Source organism: Culex quinquefasciatus, chromosome 1 (genome assembly GCF_015732765.1).
Source record: "Culex quinquefasciatus strain JHB chromosome 1, VPISU_Cqui_1.0_pri_paternal, whole genome shotgun sequence".
In the NCBI taxonomy this organism is placed as follows: domain Eukaryota; kingdom Metazoa; phylum Arthropoda; class Insecta; order Diptera; family Culicidae; genus Culex; species Culex quinquefasciatus.
This window is the reverse complement of record NC_051861.1, coordinates 97,219,062-97,246,495: the sequence shown is the minus strand read 5'-3', so window position 1 is coordinate 97,246,495 and position 27,434 is coordinate 97,219,062. Positions and strand designations below refer to the sequence as shown.

The window sequence follows — 27,434 nt, the reverse complement described above, 5'->3', positions numbered from 1 at the left end:
GTAAGTGCAAAGTACAAAGTACAAAAGTGCAAAGTGCAAGGTAAAATACAAAATACAAAATACAAAATACAAAAATACAAAATACAAAATACAAAAATACAAAATACAAAATACAAAATACAAAATACAAAATACAATACAAAAAATACAAAATACAAAAATACAAAAATACAAAATACAAAATACAAAATACAAAATACAAAATACAAAATACAAAAATACAAAAATACAAAAAAATACAAAATACAAAAATACAAAATACAAAATACAAAAATACAAAAATACAAAATACAAAAATACAAAATACAAAATACAAAATACAAAAATACAAAATACAAAATACAAAATACAAAATACAAAATATAAAAAAATACAAAAAATACAAAATACAAAAATACAAATACAAAATACAAAAATACAAAAATACAAAAATACAAAAATACAAAAATACAAAAATACAAAAATACAAAATACAAAATACAAAATACAAAAATACAAAATACAAAAATACAAAATACAAAATACAAAAATACAAAAATACAAAAATACAAAAATACAAAAATACAAAAATACAAAAATACAAAAATACAAAAAATACAAAAATACAAAAATACAAAAAATACAAAATACAAAATACAAAAATACAAAATACAAAAATACAAAATACAAAATACAAAATACAAAAATACAAAAATACAAAAATACAAAATACAAAATACAAAAATACAAAATACAAAAATACAAAATACAAAATACAAAATACAAAATACAAAATACAAAATACAAAATACAAAATACAAAAATACAAAATACAAAATACAAAAATACAAAATACAAAAATACAAAATACAAAAATACAAAAATACAAAAATACAAAATACAAATACAAAAATACAAAAATACAAAATACAAAAATACAAAATACAAAATACAAAATACAAAATACAAAATACAAAAATACAAAATACAAAAAATACAAAATACAAAAATACAAAATACAAAAATACAAAATACAAAATACAAAATACAAAATACAAAATACAAAATACAAAATACAAAATACAAAATACAAAAATACAAAATACAAAAATACAAAATACAAAATACAAAATACAAAAATACAAAATACAAATACAAAAATACAAAATACAAAATACAAAATACAAAAATACAAAATACAAAAATACAAAATACAAAATACAAAAATACAAAATACAAAATACAAAAATACAAAAATACAAAAATACAAAAATACAAAAATACAAAAATACAAAATACAAAATACAAAAATACAAAATACAAAATACAAAATACAAAATACAAAATACAAAAATACAAAATAAAATACAAAAATACAAAATACAAAATACAAAATACAAAAATACAAAATACAAAAATACAAAATACAAAATACAAAAATACAAAAATACAAAAATACAAAATACAAAAATACAAAAATACAAAATAAAGTACAAAAATACAAAAATACAAATAAAGATGCAAAAATACAAAGTACAAATACAAAATACAAAAATACAAGTAAATACAAAATACAAATGTAAAAATACAAAAATACAAAATAAAAAATAAAAATACAAATACAAAATACAAAATACAAAATACAAAAATACAAAATACAAAATACAAATACAAAAATACAAAATACAAAAATACAAAAATACAAAATACAAAATACAAAAATACAAAAATACAAAAATACAAAAATACAAAAATACAAAAATACAAAAATACAAAATACAAAACAAAAATACAAAATACAAAAATACAAAATACAAAATACAAAATACAAAATACAAAATACAAATACAAAATACAAAAATACAAAATACAAAAATACAAAATACAAAATACAAAATACAAATACAAAAATACAAAATACAAAGTAAAATAAAATACAAAAATACAAAATACAAAGTACAAAATACAAAATACAAAAATACAAAAATACAAAAATACAAAATAAAAATACAAAAATACAAAAATACAAAAAAATGCAAAAATACAAAATAATACAAAATACAAAATACAAAATGCAAAATACACAAAGAATACAAAATGCAAAAATACAAAATAAAAAATACAAAATGAAAAATACAAAAATAAAAATACTAAAGTACAAAAATACAAAATACAAAATGCAAATACAAAATACAAAAATGCAAAAATACAAAATACAAAATACAAAATACAAAAATACAAAATACAAAATATAAAAAATACAAAATACAAAAATACAAAAATACAAAATACAAAAATACAAAATACAAAAATAAAATACAAAAATACAAAAATACAAAGTAAAAATAAAATACAAATACAAAAATACAAAAATACAAAAGATAAAATACAAAATACAAAAAATACAAAATACAAAATACAAAAATACAAAAATACAAAAATACAAAAATACAAAATACAAAAAATACAAAATACAAAATACAAAAAATACAAAATACAAAAATACAAAATACAAAAATACAAAATACAAAAATACAAAATACAAAATACAAAATACAAAAATACAAAATACAAAATACAAAAATACAAAAAATACAAAATACAAAATACAAAAATACAAAAATGAAATGCAAAATACAAAAATACAAAAATACAAAAATACAAAAATACAAAAATACAAAATACAAAAATACAAAAATACAAAAATACAAAATACAAAATACAAAATACAAAAATACAAAAATACAAAATACAAAATACAAAATACAAAAATACAAAATACAAAATACAAAAATACAAAAATACAATACAAAAATACAAAATACAAAATACAAAATACAAAATACAAAATACAAAAATACAAAAAATACAAAAATAAAATACAAAGTACAAAATACAAAAAATACAAAAATACAAAATACAAAAATACAAAATACAAAATACAAAAATACAAAATACAAAAATACAAAATACAAAATACAAAATACAAAAAATACAAAAATACAAAATACAAAATACAAAATACAAAATACAAAATACAAAAATACAAAATACAAAAATACAAAAATACAAAATACAAAATACAAAAATACAAAAATACAAAAATAAAAATACAAATACAAAAATACAAAATACAAAAATACAAAATACAAAATACAAAATGCAAAATACAAAATACAAAATGTAAAATACAAAAATACAAAATACAAAATACAAAAATACAAAAATACAAAATACAAAAATACAAAATACAAAATACAAAAATACAAAAATACAAAATACAAAATACAAAATGCAAAATACAAAATGCAAAATACAAAATACAAAATACAAAATGCAAAATACAAAATACAAATACAAAATGCAAAATACAAAAATACAAAAATACAAAAATACAAAAATACAAAAATACAAAAATACAAAAATACAAAAATACAAAAATACAAAAATACAAAAATACAAAAATACAAAAATACAAAAATACAAAAATACAAAAATACAAAAAAAATGAGTTTGAGGATAAAAAAAGGTTAAATTTTGACCACGTACACCCTAAAAGTGTCCCACTGTGCCAGCGACATCGTGGCGGTCCTGTTGAAGGAAGCACACAAAAGATGAAAGTCCCGTTCGCTGGTCCAAGTCAACTGATCCGAATCGCATGGTTGTTACGGGTTTTTCTTCCCTTTCTTATACCGGCGTAGATACACACAAACACAACGTAACACACTGCCTTCATCCCACAGTTATTTATTGATTTCGTTTGAGGATTTATGAGTCAGCAGTAGTACGGAATGATCGCCATTTTCTTGGCCATTTTTTTTCGATCCTTTGATGCGTGCGCGATGTGTCCTTTCTTGCTCGGGATGGCCGTCGCCGGCGGAAATGTTACAAAAGAGCAATTCTCTACGAAATCGGTCTTTTTTCTTCAATTTTAATTTTTGTATTTTTTAATCCGGCTGAAACTTTTTTGGTGCCTTCGGTATGCCCAAAGAAGCCATTTTGCATCATTAGTTTGTCCATATAATTTTCCATACAAATTCGGCAGCTGTCCATACAAAAATGATGTATGAAAATTCAAAAATCTGTATCTTTTGAAGGATTTTTTTGATCGATTTGGTGTCTTCGGCAAAGTTGTAGGTATGGATACGGACTACACTGGAAAAAATAATACACGGTAAAAAAAAATTTGGTGATTTTTTTATTTAACTTTATCACTAAAACTTGATTTACAAAAACACTATTTTTAATTTTTTTATTTTTGATATGTTTTAGAAGACATAAAATGCCAACTTTTCAGAAATTTCCAGGTTGTGCAAAAATCACTGACCGAGTTATGAATTTTTAATCAATACTGATTTTTCAAAAAATCGAAATTTTGGTCGTAAAAATTTTTCAACTTCATTTTTCGATGTAAAATCAAATTTGCAATCAAAAAGTACTTTACTGAAATTTTGATAAAGTGCACCGTTTTCAAGTTATAGCCATATTTAAGTGACTTTTTTGAAAATAGTCGCAGTTTTTCATTTTTTTAAATTAGTGCACATGTTTGCCCAGTTTTGTTTTCTAAGTTTCACCCAAACAACCCACCATTTTCTATCGTCAATATCTCAGCAACTAATGGTCCGATTTTCAATGTTAATATATGAAACAATTGTGAAATTTTCCGATCTTTTCGAAAAAAATATTTTTGGAATTTTCAAATCAAGACAAACATTTTAAAGGGCGTAATATTGAATGTTTGGCCTTTATGAAATGTTAGTCTTGATTTGAAAATTCCAAAATATTTTTCGAAGATCGGAAAATTTCACAAATGTTTCATATATTAACATTGAAAATCGGACATTGAGATATGACGATAAAAATGGTGGGTTGGGTGAAACAGAAAACATCAATTTTCCTGTTTTTAAACCTTTGCATTGCAATATCTCAGCAACTAAAGGTCGTATCAACAAAGTCCAAATAAGCAAAATATAGAGAATTTTCTCAGCTTTTCAAAATATTTTTTTCAAAACTGGGCAAACATGTGCACTAATTTAAAAAATGCGACTATTTTCAAAATCACTTAAATGGCTATTGAAAACGGTGCACTTTATCAAAATTTCAGTAAAGTACTGATTGCAAATTTGATTTTACATCGAAAATGAAGTTGAAAACGACAAAATTTCGATTTTTGAAAATCAGTATTGATTAAAATTCATAACTCGGTCAGTGATTGCACAACCTGAAATTTCTGAAAAGCATTTTATGCCTTCTAAAACATATCAAAAAATAAAAAATTAAAAATAGTGTTTTTGTAAATCAAGTTTTAGTGATAAAAGTTAAATAAAAAATCACCAAATTTTTTTACCGTGTATTATTTTTCCAGTATCCATCCTACAACTTTGCAAAATCGATCAAATCCTTCAAAATACAGATTTTGAATTTTCATACATCATTTTTGTATGGACCTTGTATGGAAAATTATATGGACAAACTAATGATGCAAATGGCTTCTTTGGGCATACCGAAGGCACCAAAAAAGTTTCAGTCGGATTAAAAAATACAAAAAAAATCGAATGACCGAAATCCTAGAGAACTGCTCAAAAGTGAAGTGAAGAAGGACAAAGTTGTAAGAGAAAAAAAAAGAAACACTTTCCTCCAAAGATGTGTCCTTTTAGGTTCTTTGGGTTTTCTGGAAGAAAAAAAAAAGCGGACCGAAATAACCCTCGTGACAGGGCTTTGTTTTGGCACGGGCCAAATGGCCACGGGGATCTCCGGAACGACTTGTTTTTGAAATTATGCCGAATCCCAGGGATGCCACAAACAAAAAGGATTCACTTGAAGAGAACAAAATATGAAGATGGGATGGGGGTTTGGGACTACGAGCTTCGCTCAGATGTTGTCCTTCTGGTCTTTGATGGGTTTTGTGAAATGGTGTCTGATTGATGGGATGAAATTTTGTTTAGTGAAGTTGGGGGTTTTCAGAGTTCAATGAAATTATTTCTACCCTGTCTTTGTGGGTCGTTTGAGAACCTGATGGTTTGAGTTGTACAATTTAGGATTTAAACTGCCAGCTTGAAATTTAGCGAGTTACTGATTTTTATTTGTTTAATAAAAAAAATCCTGTTTTTTAGTAACAAATCACCTTAAATCGTTTCATTCATTTAAGAAAAAAATGCTAGATATACCCTCAAACTCATCCAACTTCACGGACACACCTGTGCACTATGGGGTATTTCCATATAAGCGAGCGGCCAAAAATATTTTTTTGCTTTTTTGTGAATTTTTTGTGTTGTTTGTACTTAGTATAATAAAAACAAATGAAATTTGATATTTTTCCAAAAAAAAAGTTTAATTTTCGATTTTTTCATATATTTGAGGCCACATGCATTAAAGTGGTGAATTTTAATATTCTTGCTCTGTCTATTTGATGCACGGAATGGCGGTTTATGCTATGTTAATGTTTCTGATTTACGTTCAATCTCCCTCCCCTTTTTCTTGAGTTAAAATCCACCTCTCTTTGAAGAAACCCCCCTCCTCAATTAAAATTTGATTTTTGCGGTGTTTTAGAATTTTAGACGGTTTATTTTATGGAACATTGTATGGATTCTCGTCCACGTTTTTTGTTGATCCACTTGCAAAATTTACGTTTTCCACGATAAATTCTTCTAAATCAAAATCACTATGTAACCGATTGTCGTTAGATTACTTAAAATATGAACTTCTTCAATGGGCTTTTGTATACCTCGTTTTGAAGCTACAGAACAACGTGCATAGTTTTTCCTCTGTGGTTTTTCCCCGAGTTGATCATGTGATGGTTCTGCAATGTTGTAATTCTTACAAATATACTCGAAAGCAGTTCTCACGTTTTCAGAATAGTGCTTCGTTATATCGTACAGGGACACTACGGTATTATTATCCATACTTTCAAAAGAACACAACAACGAACTGATACGAATATTCGACGAATCGTTTCTGTAAAATACTTAGAATAGGAATTTCTAATTTTATTAAACGTACCTAAGTACCAACAAAGTCATGAATATCAAATCAATTTCAAATATTTTTTTCACGCAGCAAACTGCGTGGCAAAATTATATCAAATCAATTTCAAAACATACATAGCAGGTACGTCATTTCTGCCTCCGCAGGTAAATAATGTGATTTTAACCAAGCGTATACGCGAAATCATTAATTTCCTTGCATGAATCAAAATGTTCAAAATGGCATAACTCAAAAAGTGCACATAAGTGCACTTTGAAATTTGGAGACAAGTTAGGATATGGTTCAAATTTTAAGCTGGAAAATTTTCAGATCGCACAAATGCACACAAAAAAGTACTTCATTAACAAAGTTAAAAAAAAACTAAATTTTGAATAAAAATCCATCTTTTTGTATTTTTTTTTATTTTTAACCTGTAAAAGTGTGTTTTGTAAATTTTTATTGAAAAGTTGAATCAATTACCTTTCTGAATATATATAATGATGCAGGAAAAATACATAAACAGCTACACAGTACAACTATGAAAAATAATCATTTTTGTCAAAAACATGTTTTTCTTACCATTTTCGCCTTTGAAGGTCTGCAATTCAGTGAATTTTGAACCTACAACTTTCAAACTCCGGATTTTTCTTAGTTAGAATGTTTATTTTCGAAAAAAATACCAAAAAAATAATTAGAGTATGTCGGTTTTTCGATTTATGGCCGCCTGAAACCCCATAGTGCTGTGGCGTGGCCACGACTTTCATGAAAAATGCAAATATTTTTCCACCCGAAAAACCCACCACAACAATAATGGGTCGCAAACACTTTGTATATGCTCAATAAATCACGAACCTCGTTTCCGAGAGCAAAAAAAAACCCGACCAACCCTTTCTCCCAAAAAACACCGCTAAATTTGTGTGCCCAAGCGTGAAAATTTATATTTATGTTTTTCCACGCGTCTGCACCACGTGTGAGTGTGCGAAATTTGGCAATTAAAATTTTCCAACCGCGTGCGAAGCCACGAAAATGCGCCACAACCCCCACCCTCCCAGCCTGATTGATATGTTTTGAAGGAAAAGCCTTTTCTTTTTCTTTTTTTTCGCACGAACTTGGCTTGAAACTTTGCACTTGAAACATTCTTCTACAAAGTCTCATTTGTAACACGCCCGACTGCGTCGGGCCACCCTCCCTCTCGGCCTGGGCCGTTGCAAATTAAAAGCAAACAAATCTTGCCTTTTTCGATGAAAAATCCGATCCTGCCAATCTGGTTGGTGGCACCGTTTCTTGGTGAACGGGGAGAGGGAGCGAACGATAGACAGGTAAGCTGATTTTAATTAATAGCAAATTTTGTAACGTTTGGTCACAGCGGAGTAGCTTCAGTTCAGCATCTCTTGTTGGAGCGAGATCAAGTTAATCAGAGACTGAATAAGCTGTGGTACTGTATTAAAGTAAAAGGTTGGCTAAATGAATTGAACTATCAATTATCATTTTCTACCATAATTAGCTTGTTCAAAACTGGTTTTCGATTACAAAAAAAAAATAAGAACCCAATTAGGTATCAGTCACTTGCTGCCGATTTTTTTAAAAATTCAGCACGTTGGCAGCTCCGATTTTTGGTCGAATGGTTGCCACCACAGTTGAAGCATTTGGCTTCGAGTTCTCGTTGATTGTGTTGCAACCTTGAATTTTGTGCTCACTTCCGCAGGTTGCACAACGACTAAAGCTGGAAACACAATCAACGAGAACTCGAAGTAAAATTCTTCAACTGTGGTGGCAACGATTCGACCAAGAATCGGAGCTGTTATTTTTCAAAAACATAGAAGCAGATCAACAAAAAACAATTTGAAATGAATTTTCCTGCGTGGAAATTTATATTATTCTGCCCCGAAAAAAATGTTTCGTCAATCTTACACCCGAAACAGGCCAGTGCTCATCCTAGAAAAAAGTGGTACCATTTATGGAGACAGAGAACACAGTTCAATATGAGCAATTCTCTACCAAAACCGGAAATGGATTTTATTTGTATTTTTTGATTTGGCTCAAACTTTGTGGGGGCCTTCCCTATGACCAAATAAGCTATTTTGCGTCATTGGTTCACCCATACAAGTCTCCATACAATTTTGGCAGCTGTCCATACAAAAATGGTATGTAAATATTCAAACAGCTGTAACTTTTGAGTGAATTTTCTGATCAATTTGGTGTCTTCGGCAAAATTGTAGGTATTGTTGAGGACTTTTGAGAAAAAAAAAGTACACGGAAAAAAAATTGCATATTTTTTTATCAACTTTTTTTTCACTAAAACTCAATTTCCCTAAATACGTATTTTGTAATGGGCGTTATATTCAATATTTGGCCCTTTTAAAATGTTAGTATTGATTTAAAAATTTTCATAATATTTTTTTCGAAAAGATCCGAAAATTTCACGAATGTTTCATATATTAACATTGAAAATCGGACCATTAATTGCTGAGATATCGTCATTAAAAAAAGGTGGGTTGTTTTGGTGAGATTTAGAAAATTTCAATTTTCGTGTTTCTTTTTCTTAAAGCGGCTCTATCTCAGCAACCCGAGGTCCAATCTTCAATGTCTCTTAGAAAATTTTATAGCAAATTTTTTGAACTTTTCAAAAAAATATTTTTAGAAATGGTCACTCATGGTCACTATTTTTAAAAATTGAAAAACTTCAAATATTTCGCTAAAATCAAACTTTCGGTGGCTATATCTTGAAAATGGAGCCCTTCATCAAAAAATCTGTAAAGTACTTTTCGATTGCAAATTCAATTTTGCATTAAAAAGTAATGTCAAACTTGTTTTTGCATTAAACTTAAATTTTTTCCAAAAATCACTATTTTTTCAAAAATTCATAACTCGGCGGCAGATTTTTTGACCATGTTTCTGTATGGCTCAAAAGTTGCGGATTTTTGTCCCCTAAAACATATCAAAAAATCTCGAAAATCAAAAAATATGTATTTTGGAAAATTGAGTTTTAGTAAAAAAATGTTGCTAAAAAAGTCTGCAAATTTTTTTTCCGTGTACCTATTTTTTTTCTCAAAAGTCTTCAACAATACCTACAACTTTGCCGAAGACACCAAATTGATCAGAAAATTCACTCAAAAGTAACAGCTGTTTGAATATTTACATACCATTTTTGTATGGACAGCAGCCAAAATTGTATGGAGACTTGTATGGGTGAACCAATGACGCAAAATATTCCAAAAAAAAAACTTATCCGTCAATAAAAAAAAAAAAAAAAAAAAAAAAATGTCGCCTACAAGGATTGAACCAGAAACCTTTGACACTTTAACCCAATGACTTTGCTGCCTCGGCCACCACAGTTTGGTGGTCAAGAATTGGCCAGAAGTCGATGTATGCCACTTGTTGGAGATTTATTGTTTCAATTAACAAATTAACACGATTCTCTCGACTCTGAGTTGTGGGTGTAGATGTTTTTTAACTAATCTTTGCCAAACAGCTGGGCTGGTGTAAAATGCATACTAAAAGACAATTTTTCAATTGATGTTGTCAATCCACGGCTTGAAATATATATATTTTTTTATTTTTTTCAGGATTGAAAGATTTTTTCGTAAATAAAATCAATTAAATTACTAAATATAAAAAATATAATGGCCTAATGAAAAATTGAATCAAATTTTGATTTTGAATGGAATTTATTTTAATCTTTTGAATTTAAAACTTTGTCAGCGTATTGTACGTTTGTATTGAGTTGTTTGAAGTTTCAATAAGTAGTTCACAAGTTATGCATAATTGTGTGTTTTCAAATATATTCGAATTTTAGATTAGTGGTCAGAAAAAGACTCAAAAATTTCATATTAATTGAAATACCTTTCCAGCCGAGCTCCCGTGGTGTAGTGGTACGGGTTTCGCTTTGTAAGCGGAAGGTCGATGGTTTGAAACCCATCTGGCGAGGCAAAAGGGGTAGGTGGCGGCCGAGAGGGGATTTCGGCTGCTGTGGGAATTGATTTGTCAAATCCCAAGCCTCCCCAAAACCCATCCCATCCAATCTCGGACGATCTGTTGGCGACTGAGTCTGAGCGTTGAAGAACTCTGCAACAATACACAGAGAAGAGCTTCAAATGCTACTTTCGACTCGGTCACATGCTCTCAGGCAAAATTCGAGCTGAAGATTGGGCTGTATGATCGGTAACGATCTCTAGATGTGTCAAAAATAAACGAGATTTCCCCTCAATCTCGCTCATCTCCACGTCCTCGGATCGGTCTCTCGTGCTCGCGTGGCATGGCATTGGGGGATTGGTTTGGGGAATGAGAGGGGGCAACTGCTCGAATAATTCGTCAAATACTGTCTCGCTCAAACAATAGCGCTACGGAAGACGATCGTTCGGCAGGCTGTAAGCAGCAGCAAAACAGAAAACCTGAGAACAGATCATACTACAATAGATACGCAAGTGTCGCAGTGGTCAGTGTCTGTTCACAGTAAAAAAAAAAAAAAAAATACCTTTCCAACGCACCTTAATTATGAAGATCTGGCAACCCTGCCTCAAGTTATGATCACTTAAGTGCTATTTGTGTACTTTTTTGAAGCCGGATCTCACTTATCTGTATGGAAACTCTGTCCGGTTTCATTATCTAAGTTCAAGTTATTAACCTGTATTTTGTATTGAAAGACATTACAAAGAATTAATAATTCAAAATGTTGAAATTAGCTCCAGATATAATGTGTGATCCGTTTCAGTTGAGTTGTGGAAAGGCACCAACCACAAAATTAGTCTGGGGATTCTTTGGCCGAAATAATTAGAATCGTATTTTTTTGTTTGGCCATTCGGGTGACCTACGCCGTGTAAGGGTGGTCCAAAAAATGTCAATTTTCGTCGATTTTCGCAAAAAAAAACACTTTAAAAAAAAAAATCTTATCTCCGCGCCATTTCATCCGATTTCAGCTATGTTAGACGTAAAAGAAAGGTGATTAGTTTGGCTATTTGGGAAAAAAGTGAGAAGTTTCAAAAATCTAGCTTACTATTTGAAAAGGTCGTATGAATACATGGAATGCTGTTTTAAAGGTCTCAGGACCAAAGAGCCTATGTCTGATAATATTTTTACCTGATTCCTCGACAAATTTTACATAACATATCCAAAAAAGGGTGAAGTTAGGTTTTCGATACTCTGAGATACGATTTTTTGAAAATAAAAAGTGGGTTTTTCGACGCGCCACGCGCAAAAATGGGAGAGTGACGAAAACGGAAAAAAATCGTCTTTTGACACTAAAACAGCGATAACTTGAAAATTTCAGCTATACGGATATTTATTGTTTATTCGTCAAGCTTATGTAGACTACTTACAATTTTCTTACATACTAGATATTATTTCTATTGTACAGATTTTTTCGTAGTTCCGGTTTAGACATGTCGAAATGTATGTACTGTGAATTTTCATTATAAAAGCGCATCATATGATTTATTGGCGAATTTTTTAAATAATTTGTCGTGTATGCAGTTATTCTAAAAAGTGGTGAATTTCTAAGAGTACGGCTTGGTTCATGAATACTATTGCGTATTACTGAAAATAATGCTGCTGACTGTATGCGTTGAGAAATAATGTCGTTGATGAAAGAGAGCATGGCAAATTTACGACGTTCTTGTAATGATTGTATGTTTATGAGCATGCAGCGTGCTTCATACGATGGGAGAGGAAATGCAGTCCAGTTAAGTTTACGTAGTGCGTACAGTAAGAATTGTTTTTGGACAGATTCAATACGTGCTTGGTGTACGGCATAGTATGGATTCCAGACGATACTACAGTATTCCAAGAGTGGCCTGACATACGTTATATAGAGTAATTTAATAGTATACGGGTCCTGGAAGTTGAATGCAAAGCGCTTTATAAAGCCTAATGTACTTTTGCCTTGTTTATTATTGTGTTATAGTGTTCTACAAAAGTTAGTTGTGAGTCTAGGATGACACCTAGATCACGTACTACTTTGCATTTTTCTACTGGTTGGTTTCCTAATAATACTGTTATGTTTGGTGTTTCATGTTTTCTGCTGAAGGCAATGGAATTACATTTCTTTACATTCAATTGGAGTAGGCTTTTACTACACCATGTGTAGAAAAGATTAATTTCGTTTTGGAATACATGACTGTCATTGGCATTTCCTATTTCCATATACAATTTCATGTCGTCTGCATATACAAGTACGTTAATTTTTTTAAGAATGAAGGAAATGTCGTTTACATACAAGATGAAAAGAAGAGGTCCTAGATGGGATCCTTGCGGAACCCCAGAGGTGACGTGAATTGATTCCGATAGTACATTTTGGAAGCGAACAATTTGTTCGCGCTTAGTCAAATATGACTTAAGCCATTCCAAAAGATTCGGTTGAATTCCAATTTTCTGCAGTTTGAAGATTAATAATGGTATGTCGATTCTGTCAAATGCCTTACTAAAGTCTGTGTAAATTGCTTCTACGAAATTGCGATTATGCATTGCATTCAGTGTAAAATTTACAAATTCTAAAGGTTGGTGCTAGTAGAGCGGCCTTTAAAAAAGCCGTTCTGTTTACATGTGATGCGGTTTTTACTTGCTGAAAGATTTTTCATTTATAATAGATTCGAAAAGTTTTGGAATGCAAGACAAAGGGCAATTCCGCGATAATTACGTATGTCTGATTTTGGGCCTGACTTGAAAATAGGCACCAAAAAAGACTTTTTCCATGTTTGTGGGAATTTTCCTGTATTTATTGACATGTTGAAAAGATGATGCAGTGGATATGTCAATTCTTCTGCAAGGTTCTTTAGGAATGCAGGTGCTATTCCGTCGGGTCCTGGTCCTTTTGATGAGTCTAAGTCCTTCAATGCCTGGCGTACTTCCGTTTCTGACAAAGAATTGACTGAGACGTCATTTGGAAATTCCGGTATATATGAAAAGTAGTCGCGGTCGCGGTCTTCTTCGGAAAATGAGGTGTATACTTCTTTGAAAAATTTTGAAAAAGATTGCAAATTTCTTTTGAGTTACTGCCTACATTTTCGTCCAGTTGCATTTGCGATGGGAAGTTACTACTTTTGGATTTGGATTTTACGTAATTAAAGAAATTTTTCGGGCATGATTTGACTTCAGATTCGACTTTACTATTATATTCTTCGTTGGCAGAATTGAGTGCCGAAAAAATGGTCGGAAATATTCAGATAATTCAGAAGATTTGTGTCATTTGTATTGTTTCTGTATAGTTTGTAGGCTTTTTGTTTTCTATTTTTAAATTTCTTAGTTGTGGAGTGAACCACACTGGGTATTTATTGCCTGTGTTATTACGTCGTCTTCTTCTAGTAGGTACGGTTTCAGATGTTATAGTGTTAATTTCCGTATAGAATTTTCCTACTAATTCGTCGACATTTCCTTCATTATTAAATAAATTTTGCCAGTCAATTGCAAGTAGTTTACGTTTGGCTTCTACAAAGTTTGTTTTATTGTATTCCAGGACTTCTTCATATTCCCAGTCAATGGGCAAAGTGTTTTTATGGACATAAATAGAATATTCAATGGCTGTATGGAAGACTTCATTCTTCCAAAGGGGGGTTACAGATTCTTGTACATAAAAGTCTTCAATACAGTTAGTGAATAAAAGGTCTAAAAATGAATTTCTTTGGTTTTTTACATGATTGATTTGGAAAAGTCCATAATTTGCAATATTGTCAAAGAGAAAATGCAAAGTTTCATTTTCCCCAATGACTGGGAGAAGAATTGCTTCATTTTCTTGGTCAGATATAAATTCGACTTTGCTTTGATTAAAGTCGCCATAAATGTGAAGTTTTACTTCCGGTTCCATTTTGATGTTATGATTTCTACTGTTTTAAAGAATAGTTCATACGACTGTTTATTTGCATGGTCCGGCGGAAAGTATACTGATGCAAAAATGTGTACTTGGCCTGCAATAGTGGCTTTGGCCCAGACTTGTTCAAATTGAAAATGTTTTTCAGTTACAATTTCTTTTGGATTAAGTCTGGCATTTATGGCTAAGAGGACGCCGCCTCCTGACTTTTTCTGACTGAGATTTAAATTTCTATTGCCTAGGAATACAAAATAATTGTTTCCAAAAATTTCTTCAGGGTGGACGCTTTCGTCCCAGTTAGTTTCAGTTCCAAGAATAATGTCGAAAGAATGTGAGAGAATGTTTAAAGAAATTTCCTTCATTTTGCCTGGGCTTTTCATGCGATTGAAATTCTGACAATAAATTAGAATTTCATTCGCATTCTGTTGTTCCGTTGAAGAAATTTTTGGAGACATACTTAAATTATTAATAGTACTTACTGCCTCTTGCGAGGGTGTCATTTCTTCTTCCGTGTTAGAAGGCGTCAATGCTTGTAAAAATTCGACGATGTAGTCGGCAGGTAAAATTTGTTGGCGGCTTCGCGCGAATGCTGCAGGTATTGAAGTCTTCTAGTTGTTACATATTTCCTGTAGGTTTCAGGTCGGTGAGGGTTTGCTTAGGTGAAATTCCAATTGTTGAGTTGTATTCCATGAAGATGTTCATAAGATGTTCAGGTTCAGTAGGCAGGCCATTGGATGCAAAAAAGACATGCATGCTGGTTAGTGTTAGTCCGTCTATGCAGACGTCCGGTTTTTGGTCCTTCAGATACGCCAAGTATAGTCTGAGATTGTCATAGACTTTAATTTCGCGGAGTCTGGCCAGCAGGAAACGGCCATCGCCGACTGCAGACTGTTCAGTTAGGCGTACTATGGGCGGCTTCATTGGGTCCAGACAGAACATACTGTCTGTTACTTCAGGAGTTTGTGATGACGTTTTTGCTGGCTGCGGCGTGGTGGCGTTTAGAGGTGGGACGATTGGCGTTTTTTCCTTCCGGTAGGGGTTGATGGTTTCCCTTTTCGGAAGTTGATGAAGTTGAATTCGATGTAGTTGGAGGTTGGCCAGAAAATTCGACCCTTGCCTGGTCTAGAAGTTCCTTGTCGGACAATTTGGTTGACGAATGAGTGAAAAGTTGCTGCTACTTGCATTGTCCTGGTCGAGTTGATTGTCCTTTAAGTTAAAATGTGGCGTACTTGGGTTTCGGCCTGCGTCAGAGTTGCAGTTGGTCTGGTGCTGTTGCCGACGAAGATGTTGATGTGATTGTTGTTGCTGCAGGTGTTGCTGTTGCCGGCGTTGCTGATGATGTTGTTGTGATTGTTGTTGTTGCTGGTGCTGAATTTGTTGACGATGTTTTCGGTTGCGGCGACGCGCTTTTTCGGCTTCCTTTTCCTGAAGACGGCGAGTCCGCTGCCTGGCGTCGAAGTCGGTCCAGTCTGGCTTCCAAATTTTTTTGCTGCCGATAAGTCGCCAGCCAGATTCGATTTCCAGTACGGTTTGTTCGTTTAATTCTTCTGCCAGTGATTTTTGCCGGACTTCAATTTCATTGTCTTGCAGTTTATTGATGGATGAAGTGAGGCCCTCACTTCATCGTGGACTGCTAAAATTATGTCCGAGGGGCATTTTTCTGCTGAGGCAATTGTTTTAATTATGTCATCCCGGTGGGATGACGTAATTTCCTGGATACGGCAGAATGATTCAGCGAGTTTTGATTCTGGTCCGAGGTGGTGTCTTCAAATGCTTTTCTGACTTCGTTTAAGGGAAGTCCATTGCCGGTGCCTGTGTTAATACTGCCGAAAGTATTCGACTTGCGATTTCTGCAGATTTCTTAATTTCTTCCTGCAGGCCTATGATTTTATTATGCAGTTCATTAAGGGCTTCTTGGTTTGTCTTGTCATTGGTCTTGATGTGAGTCAAGATCATATGACTGCCTTCTAAATGATGCTGCATTATTTTTCTAATGTCGATTTCCATATGTAGGTTATTTCGACAAAGGCTGCATATAGGAAGTACATGTAGTTGCAAGTCGTCTTCGGAGCCACGCTTGACCCCAATACAGGCTGCGTGAAATTTTCGATTACAAATGCCCGTACAGTTCCAGAGGTATTGTTGGTCGAAGGGTGAAGAGCACGTCGGCACATAGCACTGCATTTTGCTTACGTTTGTTAATAAGTGCACACGCGACGCGCGACAAAAAAAAATAAATATGTTTACGTTTACGTTTGTGGACTGGGTCAGTGAAGGTAAATAAAAATAAAGTGTAGAGCGAATTAAAAAACGCGTCCGTCCGGTAAAAAGACTCAACTGCAACACATATACATGTTAGGGTACCAAAAGTTGCGTATTTAAATTACAAAATTTTTGATACCAACAACATGGTCACCGCTGAAATTTTGAAGTTATCGCTGTTTTAGTGAAAAAAGACGATTTTTTCCCGTTTTCGTCATTTTCCCATTCTTGCGCGTGGCGTGTCGAAAAACCCACTTTTTATTTTCAACAAATCGTATCTCAGAGTATCGAAAACCTAACATCACCTTTTTTTGGATATGTTATGTAAAATTTGTCGAGGAATCAGGTAAAAATATTTTCAGACATAAGCTCTTTGGTCCCGAGACCTTTAAAACAGCATTTCAAGTTTTCATACGACCATTTCAAATGTTTTGGTAGATTTTTGAAACTTCTTACTATTTTTCCCAAATAGCCAAACTAATCACCTTTATTTTGCGTCTAACACAGCTAATAATTGGATGATATGGCGCGGAGATATGATTTTTTTAAAGTGGTTTTTGCGAAAATCGACGAAAATTGCCTTTTTTCGGACCACCCTAACACGGCGTAGGTCACCCAAATGGCCAAACAAAAAAAAATACGGGTCTAATTATTTCGGCCAAGGAACCTCCAGAAAAAAATTGAGCCCGATTGGAGAACGTGCTGTTTTCGTGGGGAATTGCTGAAATATGCTTGGAAAACTTGCAATGCTTTCTTAAATCTCCATTAAATTATGTTTATCATGAGTAGAATTGTTCGTTCACCATAAGCGCTAGCCCCGATTTCTTCCTAGAAAAGGCATTTTTTCCTTAAAGGTTGATGCCTTCCACGAAAACACAAACGCCCCTGGAAAACCCCAGTCGAGCTGATCTTCCCAGAATGGAAAATGACCTATTCTGCGTTCAATGACTTTTTCAAAACATTTTGTTGAAGGCGCTGTTTTTGTGGATTTGTTTTTGATTCTTGGAATGATGATTATAATCCTCTATTATTTGTTTGTTTTTTTTTTATTTCTTTTTGTATAAAATTCTTTTTTAAAACAATCTTTAAATTTTTCTGCGAAAGCTAATTTCTGATAAACAGTTTCCAAATCCCAGGTACGAAAATTAAAAACTTGAAAGCACTTCATCACTCCTCTGATTCACACTTCGAAAAAAGGAAAAAAGAAACAAGTGGAAAGATTAACAGGTGGCAGGTTCGCGCGTGTCACCACAATTTATCATAATCTGTGGTCGGCTCGTGCCACCAAACTTATCGGCGTGCTTATTAAGTTAGTTCGCGTGTTTGAGTACTTTTTTTTGAGACTCTAGATAAGAATGGAAATGAACGTTTAACTTGAAATCATTTAAAACATAACATTAAAATTTCTTTTTTGTTCAATAATTAAATAATCTTTAAAAAAAACTGAATATCTCCAATCATCGTTCAACGTCAAAAATAAAAAAAAGTAAAACTCTCCAAGTCGACAAGCTACAGGGACAAGCTTTCAGCGAAATTCAACCGATTCTCGCTAGAACGTTCAACCAACCCCCCCTCCCCCACCCCACAACCCCCGCAATACTAGCTGGCATCGTTTGCAGTTTTTTTTTTATTTTGCGTTTTGCAGCCAGCACTCTTTCCCAGTTCACTTCGTCAGTTTTCCGTTCAGTTTAGCAGCCGCGGCAGTAGCAGCAGCCATTGTTTCGCCATGAATAATATTCACAAGCAATTAAAAAACGCGAGCAAAATGCACACTCGATTGGACCTTCGTTCGGCATCCGCAGCATCCGAGCGCTGCGCCCCTTGGCACGAGGGGTCCAGGAAAAGTGGTTCTGGCGTGAAGTCACTGTTTTTCTGACTTCTCAAAACATGTCTTTCCTGTCCCAAATTTGTCTTATTTTAAAACATGACAACACTTCCCTAGGAATGAACTCTACACAATATGCTAATTCGTTTTCGTAACTTTCACGTTTCGTGGTAATCTTTGGTTGGTTGGTCGTCAATTGTACGTTGTCTAATAAACTCATATTGACTTGACAACTCTTCACAATTTTTTAACCCTCCACCACTAGACATTTCTTCAAACTGGGAAACTCACATTTTGTTAGTTTCCACGGCAGCTGTCTCCTGAATTCTACTTAAAAATATTTGAAGGAATCCATTACACTCCTAGTGATTCCCAAGTCTACACAAGTTGACCGTTGACAGCTTTAAGCAAGTCAAACAAATCACAACTTGATAGCACACTTCAACCTGATAACTCTCCACTTCTTGATAACACTCAACAGGCTGACTACTCCTCACACCCACTAGGTAAGCCTTAACAGCAAGACAAATTTGTTGAAGGATTTACAATTTGAAGACTTCGTTCAGCTTGACGTTACGGAGCGTTGCCAAGCTGTGTAGAGTTTAAGAATTGTGTAGTTTGAACTAGTTTAAGAGACACTTCAAAAATTGAAGGTTCAATTCAAACAGTTTCGTAAACTTGATAACACTTTTAATACTCGAAAACTCTACACAAATTGACAACTCCGTAGAACGTGAACATCTCTGTCACAAATATAGAGCGGAATGGTAAACGCTGTCACGCTGTCAAAATGTGGAGAGTTATAAAACTGTGAGGTACCTAGTTGTTACCTAACTAGTTAGAGCCACTCCAAAACAAAAAATCAAATTTAACGGTTTCGTAAACTTAATAAAATTTTCCAAACGTGAAAACTCTCCACAAGCTGACAACTCCCATGAACCGAAACAACTCTCCACAGCATGACTGCAACCTAACTCACTGTCAAAGTTTTTCAGTTGTGGAGACTTAAGAGTAGTCAACAAAAATGGCGTTGTCAATTTGTGAAAAGTTTTAAAAGTTTTAAATTATTATCATGTTGTGCAGAACTTTCAAGCCATGTGGTTTAGCTTAAACTATCTCTCCACGCTTGCTCATGAAGCAGGAGGTCAAGTTGCCATAGTTACTATAGACTTCTTGGAGGGTTGTCAAATTATCGCGAGTTTTCAAATAAAAGAATTTCGTTATCTTTTAGAGTGACTTTGATAAAACTTCTCAAATCCGAAAAACTCTCCACAAGTTGACAGCTCGCTAGAATCGTAACAACTCTCCACAACTCGACCACAACTGGACTCTGTAATTTGAACAACTTTCCTAATCGTTTGTTCTCCAAGGAAAGTTGTTCAAGTTCGATTACTTGTGGAGAGTTTTTGAATTTGAGAAGTTTCATCAGAGTCATTCTAAAAGATTAGGATTTTGCTTTATCTAAAAACTCGCAATGATATGACAACTCTCCAAGCATGCAAATCAAAAAAGTGGACAAGTTGCCACAGTATCTATATTGTTTCGACTCGCCAATAATTGAAATTCTTCAAAAGTTTTGGAGAATTTTAAATTTTAAAACTGACTCCATTTGTCCAATTATTCAATAAGCAAGGCTTGACGGTGTAAAATTTTGAAGTAAATTTGAGAAAAAATCAATTAGATTAAAAACTCCCTAGAACCGGAAAAACTCTCCACAGCTTGAACGCAAGTTGACTCGAAAGCTTGAACAACTCTCCTAACAAAAAAAAAACAACTTTTAAGAAGGTTACAATAGTTTGGAGAGTTTAAATTTGTAGAGAACCATCAAATTTGGGAGCGTTTTAAAATTGTACAGTGTTTTTAGGTAGAGCTTAGATTGTGTACAAGACCATGGTGTTCCCAAGTTGTGGAGAGTTTGAGGTGTTGAGGGATTTAAACTTGTAGAGATTTTTTAAGTTGTAGAAAGTTTAAAATTTGAAGCAAATTTTAAAGTTTTTAGAGTGTTTGAAATTGTGACAACTATCCAAATTTTGACAAGTTTTCACAATTTAGAAAATTGAATTTAAAAAATATGAAAAAATAGACATCACTTCAGGATTGTGAATTTATTGTGGTCATGTTTGCTAGGTTTCTCACTTAAGGATACTAAAATTTGTTTGGATGTGGAGAGTTTAGTCTCCCCAAGTTATGATGCTTTGAAGAGAAGTTTAAAGATTGAAATACATTGAGATGTTGATGAGGTTACGTGAATTGACTACAGTCGACTCTCTGGTTGTCGATCTTCTCGATATCAATAATTCTCCATCTATCGATGAATTCTTCAGTCCCTTCAATCTCCATACTCCAATTCTCTTCATTCCTCGATATTTTCCCTTGCTTGAAGGATCTCTTCCTCGACAGTCCCTTGGATTCTGTTTGCTTTAAAAATCTCTTCCGGTTGTCAACAATTTCACTTTCTCATGGCTTGCATAGACATTTTTCTTGGCGAAACGAAGCTTTGAAGGGTGTTTGACATTAGTTTGTTTTTGTTTGATCGACGTTGTCATGATTCTCTCCCATAGCTGGGTATCAAGAAAAAAATATTTTCAATCGAGTCTTCATTTTGCATCGTTCTGTAAACTGATGATTCTCTTCCTCGACGGTCCCTTGGATATTGACAACCAGAGAGTCGACTGTATAACAAAATTGTTTTTTTTTTTTTTTTGAGACCTGTAACGAGTTGTTAAGATTGTCTTAGAAGTTAGTACATAGACTCTCCACAAGTCTCCACCACCAAATTGCTCTTAAAATTGTTAAATTTTTTCCAGTACTAAACCTATCAGTTTTAGAAAGTTTCTTGTTAATGTTAAGAGCTATTTGGTTGTGGAGACTTGTGGAGAATTAATGTACTAAAAACCGTTCATTGGTTCATGGCCTATCTACAATCACTTAACTTAGAAAATCTAAGTATACGTAAATTTGAAAGTTTAGTACTTGACTACGTACATTACTTAGGTTATCCACAATGAACACAGAAAGTCTACGTTTGTTTATTCTGTTGCTATGCGTTGTTATGCGTTGCTATGCTTTAGTTTGTTTATCAATTATCAATATTCAAACTTCAAAATGGACTCGGAATTAGAAACCGTTTTAGTGCTCCTTTCCGCCGCTGTCGCTGCCGCTGTGGCCGCTGGCCAGATTTTCCGACCGTCGCGAACGAGGCGCTGGTGGGTTCGACCTGCGAATCAGTCACGGGGAGAAGCTGGTCTATTTGATCAGCAGTACCAGATTCTCCGCCAGCGGGACCCGGAGTATTTTGAAAAAACAATCCGGATGGAGTTAAACACTTTCGACCTGCTGCTGGCCAAAGTTGAGGACAAGTTGAAGAAGTATTCCCAGCGGAAGTCAATCGAACCGGCATGTCGCTTGTTTCTCACCCTGCAGTCAGTATAAGTTTTTTAAACTGAATTACACAATTTGATTAATTTTCCGGTGTAATATGGTATATTTCCAGCTACTTGGCACACGGGGATTCAATCTACACGCTATCAAGAACTTATCGGCTTGGAGAATCCACTGTCCACCGAATAGTGCGTGAGGTGACTAAGGTGTTGTGGTCGGAACTTTCAGCCGAGTTTATGCCCATCCCAGGAGAACAAGAGTGGCGGCTTTTCAGTGAACAATTTTTCGAGAGGTGGAACCTTCCAAACTGTTGTGCAGCTGTAGATGGCAAGCACGTGGCCATCCAGTGTCCCAGAAATGCCGGCTCGCAGTATTTTAATTACAAAAAGTTTCATTCAATCAATCTCATGGCGATGTGTGATGCCGACTACAATTTTGTGGCGGTGGATGTAGGAGCGTACGGCGGCAACAGTGATGGCAGCGTATTTGCCAATTCGGCTTTTGGTCTTAAATTGCTGACAAACCAGCTGAATCTCCCTGCTGACAAGCCGCTTCCAAATTCTGCTACTGTAGTGCCGCACTTCATCGTTGGAGACGCCGCCTTCCCCCTTAAGGATAATCTAATGAGACCCTATCCTGGAAAGAACCTTCCGCCGGCCAAAGATCGCTTTAATTACCGTTTGTCCCGAGCGCGGCGGGTCATCGAAAATGCCTTCGGGATTCTCGTCGCTCGCTGGAGGATACTTTTAAACGTTTTATTTATGGAACCGGATTCTGCGGAATATGTTGTGCTAGCGTGCGTAATTCTTCACAACTTTATGAAAAAACACAGTCCAGCCTACTGTCCACCGAACTTTGTTGACCGTGAAGGCGCGTCGGGATTCATTCCTGGCGCTTGGAGAGAAAGCACATTGCCCTTGCCAAGCATTAACGCGGCTCAAATTTGCAACGGAAATAATTCCCGTCAGTCTGCTTACCGTATACGCGACATACTTGCTGAATACTTACTGCAAAACCCATTGTAATTTCTTGTTCGGTAATATTTTAATTATTAAATAAATGTTTGAAGTTATCAATTCAGTCTGTGTATTCAATCTTTACAAATCACAAAAAAGTACAACTCAATGAGTGGTAACGTAATCACACGACGAACCCCTAGGAGAGTTCGTCCAGCAACGTATTCACCTTCGCTAAAAACTCCACCTCCAGTCCACGTGCGATTTCAAGTGGTAACAGATTCATTCTGTCTGCCAAAAGGGAACCGAAAGAAGCGTGACGATTCGAATGGCGATTTCCTATGTTGTCCAACTGGTTCTCAACTTTGCTCATTATTGAACCCAGCTGGCCATTCAGGGCCGCTTGCTCTGCAGCCTTCCTCTTCCTTTTTGGCACGTGCACATCGTGGGACAAAGATTGAGCTGGCTCAGTGGCTAGCTCAGGTGCATCTTGAGTATCCTGTGTATATTCCTGGAGGTCTAGGTATTCTTCTCCTTCGTCTTCTTCTCCAAGAACGACCTCGACCGACTCCTCGACCAATTCCTCGACCGCCTCCTCTTCCGCAACATCGGGCTCCTCAAAATTGCCTCTCGTCCTGAAAACCAGAAAATATATTGTTATATCCTTTAAAATTATCTGTTAAAAGTTTTTGATACGTCTATCCAGCATTTCTAGTTTATGTTAAAATATTTTTGTTCAATAATTGTGTACATTTTACACGTTTCTTCACAAACTAATTTCACGTGTAAGAAAATTTGCAATTTGATTTAAAAATCAGTAGAACCGTTCAAGAGTGTACAATGTAAACAACGCAAGAAGCTGCGTTAAATCTAACCTACATTTTTTTACGTCTGAACTGATCTCCTTTTCGATTTATTCTAAGTAGCATTTTTGAAGCATTTTCATCGCGTTTAGGAGAAAATTAGGGAGATTTTAAACAACAGAAAAAAGTAAACATCTCTACTACATGTTTTATGGTTGAAACTGGTCGTGAATCGTCAAGATTAGCGATTCTTCGGAGGTTGGAAAATCGAGGGTTGAGTTCACCAAAAAAACGTTTTTCTTACTTCCTCAGTTTGACGTGCTCGTCCAGGAATTGCAACTCATTGAAATATTCCCACTGCGGCTGCGTCGAGGCACCGGCGCCGGATCTGGAAGCGATAACCTGTCCGCGGTAGCAGCGCACGTACTTCTCCCGGATCGCCGTCCACTTTTTCTGTACGAGGCACACTGTTGATAAAATAGAAAAAAAAATGAGGCAAATCGATATCATTTTAAAAATTTACTTACCATCTTTTCCCAGCTGGTTGGCCACTTCCACCCACATATTGGCTTTGGACAATTGTTTCCTAAAGCCCTGAAGGTGTTTGCCGTAAAGCAAAGGATACTGCCTCACCAAATTAATCAATTTGTCCACATCATTCCTGGACCAGTTCGCCATTTTCACGCACAACACTTGACAGCTTTGTTTTTTTTATAACAAGGCATGCTGTGATCGGTGCTACTTTACGTAGACTTTCAAATATTTTGAAATTTAGTACATCCGCTGTGTTTTTAGTACAAGACCGGTGTATCCAAACTTAGCCATTGTAGAAACTCAGATTCATTTCCATTGATTCAAATTCCTAAGCTAAGTGAAATTTTCTAAGTTAAGTGATTGTAGATAGGCCATCAATGGTTTGTCAAGGCCCAAATCTGACCGTTTTGGACGGTCGATATGTGTTCGCACAAACAGGATCACACACACACACACACAAAACGATCGCCTGAATGGTACGTCATAACCAGCAGAAGCTAGGCTAGGCCGGCAGCCAGTTGAGCTCATGCATCATCAACAGTGCACCGTAGTTATTAAATAGATGATGTACCGCCCCCCCCCCCCCTACACTAACTTTCCCTCCTCCTCCACCTTGGCGGCTCACCGATGTGGAATAACTGAACAATAGCGTGTACAATAGTTTGCTGGACTAGCCGCTTGTACGTGAGGTAGCCACGATGGTAGCATAAGAGAGAAAAAAACAAGAACTAACAAACGACGAAAGGCCGTTCTGTGGTGATTTGAGCATGAGTTGATCGCAGGACTGTCTAAATTGTTCTTGATTTTCGTTCTCGAATTTTAATGATTTTCTTCGCTGCTAAATATTTTGCAAAGAAATCAAAATATATTTCGTCCCAAACATGAAACGATATTATTACTACTTGAAGAAAACTGTCTAAAATGTCCAACTTTTTGAAACAATTTTAATACAAGAAGAATATTGATGAATGTGTACTAAAATTGGAAAGGGATGCTTGATGCCAATTCTCGGAATTCTACTTTATTTTGAGTACTCAGAATTTTTACATTCTAACGTTATATTATTTTAGTACTTTAAAAGGATGTATTCAGTGTACTAAATTTTCTCTATCTGCACTATTGAAAAATTTTCAATTTCATAAATACTAGCAATATCAATTCGTTTACCGCAAAATATGAAAAAAAAAAAAAATTAAAGGTAGTTTTTGCCTCCAAATTTGATCCAAGTTCTAACTAGCTCGATTTTTAATCAACAAACTCATTTAGGACAACCTTCCCCCCAACCAATCTCGACCCGTCACTTCCTCCGGAGGGGCTTGGGCAGTGCGTCCATCGTTCTGAGAACTTGGCGGCTCAGTCGTTCATATGAACAAGGATTTTCCCCGTCCCGGGGTGGACAGAGAGGGGGATCGGCTCTCGTTAGTGAAGCGTGCTAAACTAAGGCGATCATCGCGCTCAAAATGCTCAGCTCAATGGAGCTGAATATTGGCCTGGATTGCACGCACGCAGTTGCGCGAATTTCTCGATGGCCGTACAATCGATGACTGCCGATGGAGGCAGTTTTTTTCATGATTTTTTTTATTTTTAACTGGTTTTGATGTTTTGCGCGCCGTTGCGTTAGAAATCTGTGGTGCAAAGCAGAAGCGATCAAAAAATGGCCGGGTGGAATAATCCAATTGTTGTCACTTTTTTACACGGTTGGGTGGAGGTGCTCGATGGATTTTGGTGCAAATGAAAACAATATGCAAAACGTGTCCAGATAGTGCATATTTTTACGCTGGAATAGTTTTTTTTTGCAGCGATTGAATTTGAATTAGAAAAATAAATTGAGAATGAGTTGATTTTGAAATTTTGTAAACAGAAACCAAATTTAAAATAAACACCTCAATATGCAAGGCTTTGGATTGAATGTAATGAAATATAAAACACAAAATCTGAATATTCTAGTTTTGCCTGATTAAAAAAAAATCTTTAATATATTTTAATTTCAGACAACAACATAAAATATTTTTTTTAAGCAAAATAGAGGTTAAAAACTTTTTTTTGCTGAAAAAACGATGTTTTGTGCTGGCTTCAAAAAGGAGAGGATGTCCGCTTAGAAGAAACTCGTTTTAAAATCATTTGTTAAATAATCATTCAACATTTTACTTAATAGTAGTGCCACACCCTGAACTGGACATCGGCATACGAGAGGATAAAGAGCACGATTCGGTAGTAAAATGGTACTGTGTGCGGACTGAGAGGATAAATCCCGAAATTACCGAGAATCTTTACTCATGGGTTCATCTTTAAAACAAGTTCATCTATTTAAAAATAAAAAGTACCGGTACCGATACTCGAACCCAAGACCATTTGCATATTGAACCGTGCCGTTGCTGTACATGGGCATTTCTAATTGTTTTCAGTTGGTTAGACATCTATTTTCTTTAAAATTTTGAAGTTTTTTGAATTTTTTTGCCCCCTGATTTTTCGATTCGATTTTGAAGGGAGCGGGGGGGGGGGGGCACATAAACTTTGAAAAATATTTGCAAAGACCTAATATTAATATGCTATTTTCAATGGTCTTTAAATTTGAGAAATACGGATTTTCTAGAAATAACAAAAGAAAATAATTATTGCTTTTTAATACGCCAATTTTTCCGCAGGTATTTTGAAAACAAAGAATAATACTTTTGATTTTTGAATTTTTTAATGTAAAATTTTGTTTTGGAACAACCTAATAAAGTTAAGTTTGACTTGGACCAAATATTCCTACCATTTTTTTTTTGCAAAATAGCATTTGACATCCTCTAGCGTGAGCAGGACACACTCTTTGTTTACAAACCCACAACGGCCCTTTGGCATTGTTTTGCTTGAAATCATCATGGAGTTATAAAAAATCAATGTGTTCTTCGATTTTCCTAGGGGGCATATAAATAATTTAAGAAATTAAC

At 34.2% G+C, this 27,434-nt stretch overlaps 2 protein-coding genes across 2 annotated transcripts in view; both read left to right on the top strand.

Annotated features, from left to right (window-relative positions):
• LOC6047626 (alpha-2Db adrenergic receptor) overlaps positions 1–27,434 on the top strand; it is a 506,802-nt gene that overhangs the window by 81,243 nt on the left and 398,125 nt on the right. The window lies entirely within an intron of this gene.
• On the top strand, positions 21,438–25,096 carry LOC119765271 (protein ALP1-like). The gene is made up of 2 exons (XM_038248802.1): positions 21,438–22,249; positions 22,321–25,096. Exons 1-2 carry the CDS (start codon positions 21,870–21,872, stop codon positions 23,231–23,233), a joined length of 1,293 nt encoding a protein of 430 aa, XP_038104730.1. The 5' UTR covers positions 21,438–21,869; the 3' UTR covers positions 23,234–25,096.